At 50.5% G+C, this 8821-nt stretch overlaps 1 protein-coding gene across 1 annotated transcript in view; it reads right to left on the bottom strand.

Annotated features, from left to right (window-relative positions):
* Positions 1-261: 261 nt before the first annotated feature.
* The window catches only part of RNASET2 (ribonuclease T2), a 21833-nt gene continuing 13273 nt past the window's right edge, over positions 262-8821 (bottom strand). The window contains exons 7-10 of the mRNA XM_007445914.1: positions 6381-6494; positions 2712-2754; positions 1260-1331; positions 262-453 (exon numbers count right to left, since the gene is read on the bottom strand). Of these exons, the coding sequence (XP_007445976.1) occupies positions 262-453; positions 1260-1331; positions 2712-2754; positions 6381-6494 (421 nt within the window). The remainder of the gene's footprint in view (positions 454-1259; positions 1332-2711; positions 2755-6380; positions 6495-8821) is intronic.

Below are 8821 nucleotides of genomic sequence, written 5' to 3' on the forward strand. Positions count from 1 at the left end.
CCATAAGCTTTACTGCAGTCACAAAGCAGGCAAGAGGCGGGGAACTTTCCTCCCTTTCAATGTACCCAATGTTCACCCCATCTTTACATGTACCACGAAAATCAACTCCCAGACACGGAGTGCAAAGCAAAGCAAACAGAACAGGCTTAGGTAAAGGAGGTTGTAAACAGGAGATTTCACTTCAGAAGTGCTTTTTAAAAAGCAGTGGTTTGTCAATTCCTCTTGCTTTTCAAAATGAATACTATTTACAAAATGCGGTCATCAGTGATTGGTCTTGTTGAGTGCGGGGTAAAAGAGGATGCCGTCCTTGCAGATCTCCAGCCCCAGGCTCCCCGCCAGCCTCGCTTCCGGCCCTCGGGGCGCCGGCTCCCCGGGTTCCATGCAGTTTTGCAGCTGCAGGTCCTTGGAGAAGCACACCTCAATCTGCGCAAGGAGCTGCACCTCCTCGTCGCCCTGCAATGAGGAACAAAAGACGTTTTAGAATTCAGGTTGGATCATCATGACGGTTCTATGATCAGCGAGTTTTAGAACTTGAAGAAAAACAAAAGCGGTGGCTCCGGACCCAGGATCCACGTTCCAGGAGCAGGACACTAGCTCCAGGGGTAAAGTAGGGCCAGGGCCCCAGGCAGCACCTGTGGTCACCATCCAGCCATCCCCTGCGCCAGGCTGGCGGCGTGAGGGAGGGGACCCCACTTTCAGCTTAGAAATTTACACATCGCTAAAGGTGCGTGCAGACACAGCCGGACACACCGCATCTGCATCACAGTCCCAGGAGAAGACATGGCTTTTTGTAGATAAGTAGGTAAACAGCACCCTATCACTAAATGAATTTAAGACTTTATCAGCTGACAAAAGAAAGTACAATCCATCTATAAGTTGGACAGGTAACTACAACTGAAATGTCTAAGACTAACAATGCGAACACTGAGAAATGTTTAACTGCAAAATATACCCACACTGCCTCGCCCCCACTGCACCACCCCTCCAGAACGGGAGCCTTCTTGTTAGGGGGAAGCTGCCAGGAAACAAGCCCCATCCTAGCACAGTGCCAAAGGACAGTTTATTATTTCAAAGTGCACACACACACACACACACATACACGCGCGCACGCCCATGCACACACAGCACAAGCCCGTTTGCACACCCACACATATACCACTCTGTCCTGGGAACTTCACGGTGAGGACAAAGCTCTCAGAAAAACCGAACTTGCTTCTTGATAGGGACAGAAAGGATGACAAGAACATCACACGTCTGACCTGTTTTGGAAGACACTGGACTTTGGGCACGACGCCGTACACACTGACAAGGGCATCTTTAATATCTGAAATCTGAAATCAGATAAAGTGTGTTAGAAATGAAACTTCAACAGAGGAAATGAACAGTTCCGTTTTACTCAGAACAAGTGACACTGGTTTTTACTCTCAGGAACGTGAACAACCGACAACAGCGTCATCCCCCTGAGCTCCCCTGGCTCACAGATAGAACTGGAAGATGCTGGTGAATGAACTGCCCCACCCCCGAAGGAGACGAGGCTGCCCCCTTGGGCTCCCCCCTCCAGACCGGAATCCACACAAGCTGCTCTACAAGGGTCTCCGTTCTCCTTGCTGTCCTGATCCAGGGCCTAGAGGCTGGGTGCTTTTAAAAGCAGGAACTCTCCTGCTAGGAGCTCAGAGGTCAGGACCCTGCCTGTGCCGTGCATCGCGTTACTTCACACACCAAACCTAATGCCTCCAGTACAGAGAAGGAGCTCAGAAAACATGTGCTGCCACTGTTGCTTTTGCTAGAATCGAAATCATTTCTCTGAATGTCAAGTTCTGAGCAAGGATGCAAAAAATTCCCTTTATGTACTTAAACGGGAGTCCAGATGAAACCAAGGGGCCGGCAAGCACACTGCCTCACAGCCTCCTGGCAGGATGGACAAAGGGCAGCTGACACTCCTGAAGGGCACTCTTCCCTCTGGTCCCTACTCTCCAGGGAGGGACGAAAACAGCAGATACAAAGAGCAAGACGCAAGTGCAGATTTAGCTCCACCGACTGTCACGAGACCAGAATGATGGTTCAGCATCCAGCCATGGCACCGGAACTCAGAATTGCCATAATCAGTGACTTTCAGGCTTTTTTATATCCTATATCGGGCTTTTTATAGCCACACCTTCAGGCTTTTTTATATCTGCAAAGGGCCACAGAGCAGAGGCTTCAGGCCCGTGGTCTGGCGGCCACCGATGCCAGGGGTGGCCTGGCTGAGCACAAACACAGCTGTGCTCACAGAGGGTTACCCTGGGTGGAAACAATGACCTTCTGTAGAGGCCACCAGACAATAGGCTCTGCCATGTTTAAATTTCTAGTTTTCTCACGCAACATAGTTATATCATAAAAACAAATTTTCACTTTCTTCCTCAAACTACTATAAAACGGGGGTTTCCAACTCCTTACTCTACCTGCCTCTTCAGAACCCGGAACACACTTCTCACCAGGAAATCATCAATCTGCTTCAAAACCATCGGTTTAAGTAGCCTTTGGTTTACACTCAAAACACAGAGGAAAACAAGATTTAAATAAAACCTATTTAGAAACATAATAGGTCGGAGGGTCTGGTTTGGGTCGCTTTAAAACCTGAGTGTAGCTCACAGGCTGATGGGACACTTGAACGTGGCCAGGTGTCCCCAGTTAGCGGATACACATTTGATTAAGCTGAAAGCAAGACTTACCTGGTAGTAAGTAGATGGTGTTATCCCCAATTTTTGGAGCGTGCTAAAATTTAAAGTAAAAAAAAAATAACTGTATAATGAAGACCCATTTTCCATTCTTGTTCTTACCATATTTCACAGTAAAAATGAAGACACTTAAAGGAAAGTGTGTACTTTCTATTACCTGGGACAATAAATCTGTTGACAAGGGCAGCACATAAACGGTGCTCAGGCTGCCTGGACCTCCCCTTACCCTGGGCGCACGCGTGTCTGATCTGGGCCCCCCTTCCAGCACCGGAACCTCTCGGCAGCGGTCCGGATGGCTGCGACCAACTGGAGCTGCTATTACATAACCACGCATCTGCCACGCCTGTCCTAAACGATACTTAGCAATTGATTTGGGATTCTAGCCTTATCCTAACAACCTTGCATTTGGTCAGATCTTTGAAATAGGTTCAATCCCTACAGCCTGGAATCACTTCCTAAAGCATGTGGTTTTAACCAGCTCTAGTGAATGCTAATCGTAGTATGATATGGTTAACTTACTAAATGATAGAGTACGGCATAAAAATATTCTCAGATTAAATAATTCCAAAAATGCTCTGTATCCCCCATCACGGCTCTGGATTATCCCAGCTGTGACCACGTGAAGATGCAGGGACCCCAGGCGCTGACATCATCAGACAGGGGTCTGCCTGAGGGAAACAGGACTCCAGCCGGGCCCTGCCTCCTTCAGTCATGGTTTCTGGCAAAAGCATTAACGAGACAGTTTCTCTAGAGACTGCACATCGGTGACCTATGGATCTTTGCTGTGTGGTCCTAAGACAAGCGGGAAGAGGTCCTCGAAGACACACACCCACTGCCCGTCCTTGCGCTGTCACCGTAAGATAAATGCCAGATTTCAAACACTTTATGCTCCCCAAATGCAAAACCTCTCAATGATTTTTAAGTAGTTATTACAAGTTGCAGTGATTATTTTGGATATATTGGGTGAAACAAAATACACTATAAAACCAATGTTTCTTTTTGCTCTTTTTAATTAGGCTACTAGAAAATTTAAAACCACGTATGTGGCTTGAGTTCTATTTCTTTGGGGTAACACTGCTCTAGAGCCCTCCTGGGTTAGGGCATCAAGGAAATACGGCAAAGAGAGAGAAATATTGGGGGGAACTTGGTATCTGGACCAGGAGAGAGTTTGTCCAATTCTTCCTCCCGAGTGAAGATGAGTTTGGCATTAATCCCCTGGCCCGTATCTGTGGGTGATCTGAGAGCTTCGGTTCAAGACACTTCACATTTTCCCAGGTTTGCTGCCTCTATATTATAAACTGAATTTAAAACTGTTACTTTATGATAATGTGACAGGCTTACCTTTGAGAAAAATACAATCTGTAGTAATGGTTTATAATTAGAGAAAAATAGAAGGGATGTTTTAAGTTTTGACTCAATTTTAATTTTATGAGTACTAAGAGTTTAGGTTGTCCTTGGAGAAACTGGGAAAGAATAGGATTTCTCTGTGGTTGTTCTATACAGTTTTTTTGTTTGTTTGTTTTTGTTTTTTTTTGCGGTACGCAGGCCTCTCACTGCTGTGGCCTCTCCCGCTGCGTAGCACAGGCTCCGGACGCGCAGGCTCAGCGGCCATGGCTCATGGGCCCAGCCGCTCCACGGCATGTGAGATCTTCCTGGACCGGGGCACGAACCCGCGTCCCCTGCATCGGCAGGCGGACTCTCAACCACTGCACCACCAGGGAAACCCTCTATGTAGTTTTTAACAGAATTCTATTCCCAGGAGTGCCTTTCACTCCACGGGCCCCTGTGAACACACTCCAGTGATTCCAGAATTCAGCAGCTTTGCACCCATGTGTATAAAGGTAAAGCCACCGGCATTCCAAAAGCGTTAAGCAGGAGGTCCTTAATAAATAGCTGCTGGATGAAGGGATGAATTATTCAGATATTTGACTTTAAAACTTTCAGCATGTCAGTTTATTCCCCTTTGCCTGTTTGATTCAATAAAACCTGGACTGCAAAAAGGAATGAAACTGGTTCATTTGTAGAGACATGGATGGACCTAGAGAATGTCATACAGAGTGAAGTAAGTCAGAAAGAGAAAAACAAATGTCGTGTAATAACGCATATACATGTGGAATCTAGAAAAATGGTACAGGTGATCTTAGCTGCAAAGCAGAAACAGAGATAGAGACGTAGAGAACAAATATATAGACACCAAGGGGAAAGGGGTGGGGTGGGAGAAAGTGGGAGACTGGGATTGACACATATACACTACTGATACTCTGTATAAAATAGAAACTGATGGGAACACGCTGTATAGCACAGGGAACTCACCCGATGCACTGTGGTAACCTAAATGGGATGGAAGTCCAAAAGGGAGGGGATGGCTGTATGTGTATGGCTGATTCATTTTGTTGTGCAGTGGGACTCACGCTGCTCATGAATTGGGACCGTGAGGTCCATAGTGGGAAACAGAGGGCACCTTCCTTCCCTCGGGGGCTGGTGAGTGGGAAGCACCCGTGGCTCTAGTGCGCCAGGCGCTGCCCGACACGCCCTGGGCTACCTCTCCCCGGGACCTCTGCAGTGGGGAAATGTGTGCACAGGACCTGTCCTTCTGCTTCCAGCACGAAGCCCCTGCAGGACACCCACGATGTGTAAGAGGGTGCTGTTTCTATCACGTCCTTAGTGCGGGCATTCAGCCCTGCAGATCCAGAGCTGGAGGCGACCTCGGGCTCCGCAGGCGGCCCCCAGCACCTCAGGGCAGCGAGCAGACCCGAGGAGGGAGGAGCTACACGACTGCACGACTGGCCCCCATCGGGAGCCGGGGCGCTGAGCGCCTGATTTCGGGTGTGCCTTGTGGTGCCCCGTTTCCCCAAGGGTGCTCCCCTCCCGCCTCGGCCTGGATCCTTCCCATCCAGATCCCAGCCGTCACTCCGCTCTGATCACAGTGAGCGGGTCGGGGTGTGGGACGGGGACATGTCCCGTGGAGCCCCCAACGCTGGGGTGTTGGGGCAGGTGCAAGGAACCGATGGGGGTGTCCTCGTCTCAAGGAGACGCCAAGGTTCTCCATAGGACTTGGGCGCGCTCTGCTCGGCCTCAGTGAGCCGTGTCACCTCCCGCCGCGGCTTTTACACTAGTTCCCGGTTTGTTCTGAGCACTGAGATGAGGCAGAGGAAGCTGCCTACGTGGCGGGCCGGCCTGCCCCCAGCCCCCTGGGTCGAGCCTGGCTCTCAGCAGGGCCCTCGCGGGGTTTCCGAGTCCCCAGAGCTCACCCGGGGCCTGATCATCGCTAGGGGTTCAAGGACCTCACCCCGAACCCCGTCCTGCTTGTCGCAGGGCACCAGAGCAAAGACCTAAGGATTCTGGGAGTGCGGGTCTTGCTAATGCAACACGCTTCTACCAGGATCCACAGCTTAGGGGCGTGCCCCCGTCGGTCTTGCCCGCCTCAGGCTGCAGTACGTCTGATGAGCCCCCCGAGGCTCTCAGGCCGCTGCTCTGAGTGGTCGGGGCCTCCAGGCATCTGGAAAAGCTCGGGGGGGGGGGGGGGTGGGTGCTTCTCAGGGACGACCCCACTGGCCGCTTCCCCGGGTCCCCAGCAGCGGAGGGCAGGGATGCTGCTCCGGGACTGGGGTGACTTGGGAGAGTGGGGCGAGGAAGGCGAGGCTACAGGACCAAGTCGCCCACCTGTTCAGGGCAAGCTCCTTGGACAGATGCAGACTTTTGCCGAAGTATTTCTTCTGGGAATCGAGGGCTTCCAGCTGCGCGGCACAGGTCCCATGCTTCTCCCACTCATGCTTCCTGTGAGGATGGTTTTAAAGAATTCTCTGGTTAAAAGTAACGAAACTGCCTCCCAGTAAACCGCCTGCACGGGCTCCTCTCCGTGCAGGGCACTCCCGGGCAGGCATGCTGCTGCTTTCACAAAGCGGGAGGGGTAAAGTTCCTCACTTCCGCACTCCAAGCCCCCCACCCCCGCTCAGGACCGAGGCCCCTGAACCCAGCACGAGCTCCACGAGCGCTCGTCACTGCTCTCCAGGCGTTCCTCTGCTCATCTGCTCCAGTTCGCTTCGACAATTAACAACAAACCCAAGCTGAGAAGAAAGAGAACACCATCGTTCAGGCACCCACATAATCACACGGCACTGGGCGTCCTCCCGGAAAGCCACGGCTTGACAGCCAGGGGATTTCACAGGAGCAGCTAAACAGCCACTGGCACAGAAAAGGCAGGTTCACTAATCACCAGCACTGCCTGGTGGGGCCAGTTCCCCACTTGCTTACAGCGTAGACGTCCGTCTACACAGACACCTGTCCTGAAGCAACAGCCCAGCCAAGTGTCTGCAAACAAGCAGCTATTTGTATTCAAGAAAAACATTGCTATTGGTCATAACGCCTCACATTTTATCAATGATTAAAGTTCTACAAAATGTCTTCCCGTTCTTCATTTGATTCTCACAACTCTGCAAAGTGGAAACATTATTGCTGGTTTAGAAACGGGGAAACCGAGGCTCAGAGGGCCTGGCTAGGAACCTGGCTTACCTGCCACCCGGCCAGGTAGCCCCTGACCTGCACCCGACCCCAGGCTCAGGGCCCTTCCCACTGCCTTGCGCTGCCATCCAATCAATTGCTGAACAAAATTTATACCCACTTTAGAATGACTGACAATTTGCCAATTCAGATGTTAACCATGGTTAGCATGGAAAAACACAACAGGCGTCAGCTTTCCTCAGCTTTACCAGTGATTAATTCATGAAGAGTTCACAAAAAATGTTCATGCAAGCATTCAAGAGGAACCCACATGCAGTCTCCCAGAAACACAATCTAAATGTGCACTAATTCTTTGATAACATCACCCAGAGTGCCAATTCTAAGTGACTGCAATGGCTGTAAGTTACAGGTCTCTCAGACCTAAGAAAGCCATGAGGAAAAGTAAAAGTAGATAAGTAACAGAATAGCTTCCAGGCTGATGTATTTGATAACTTTCTAAATTCTATGAAGTAGAAAAAGGAGACTCTTTCCAGCTAACTGAACATGTAACTGAATTACGGGTGCCTCAGTTTCTGTAGGACAGGGGCAGCAATTCTAGAACATCCTGCAGCGGCTGTTGGAGAAGTGAGGGGCTGAGGCTTACAAAGCACGTCACACACGCCCAAACATCCCTAGCCTGCAATCAACAGTCCGGATGTCCACTGCTGTTACTCTTGGGGCAAGTTGTTTTAAAATTTTATTTATTTATTTTTGGCTGCGTTGGGTCTTCGTTGCTGTGCTCAGGCTTCTCACTGCAGTGGCTTCTCTTGTTGTGGAGCACGGGCTCTAGGCACGCGGGCTTCAGTAGTTGTGGCTCACGGGCTCAGTAGTTGTGGCTCACGGGCTCTAGAGCACAGGCTCGGTAGTTGTGGCGCATGGGCTTAGTTGCTCCGCGGCATGTAGGATCTTCCCGGACCAGGGACAGAACCCATGTCCCCTGCACTGGCAGGCGGATTCTTAAACACTGAGCCACCAGGGAAGTCCTTAGAGCAAATTTTTTTTAATTAGTTAATTAATTTTAATTTATTTATTTTTGGCTGTGTTGGGTCTTCATTGCTGTGCATGGGCTTTCTCTAGTTGTGGCGAGCGGGGGCTACTCTGTTGCAGTGCGCGGGCTTCTCACTGACCTGGCTTCTCTTGTCGCAGAGCATGGGCTCTAGGCGCATGGGCTCAGTAGTTGTGGCCCACGGGCTCAGTAGTTGTGGCTCGTGGGCTCTAGAGTGGAGGCTCAGTAGTTGTGGCTCACGGGTTTAGGTGCTCCACGGCATGTGGGATCTTCCCAGACCAGGGACAGAACCCGTGTCCCCTGCATTGGCAGGCGGATTCTTAACCACTGCGCCACCAGGGAAGTCCACCTGGAGCAAGTTTAACTCAATAGACGTTAGAGATAAGAGGATGCTAAAGTCCTGATATTACTGTCGTTCAAAACATCAAATCACACATCTTTTGGAATCGGACACTTTCCATTTAACACAAAATTGTCTGTCACCAATCAGACGCGACTATGGTGTGGCCCTCTCACCCCCAGCAGGCACTTGAGTGATGTCACGTCACCCTCCACCACAGCCTGGCCTGGCCTGTCTCAGGGGTGAGAGGCAACAATT

Source organism: Lipotes vexillifer, unplaced genomic scaffold (genome assembly GCF_000442215.2).
Source record: "Lipotes vexillifer unplaced genomic scaffold, Lipotes_vexillifer_v1.1 scaffold459, whole genome shotgun sequence".
Lineage (NCBI taxonomy): Eukaryota > Metazoa > Chordata > Mammalia > Artiodactyla > Lipotidae > Lipotes > Lipotes vexillifer.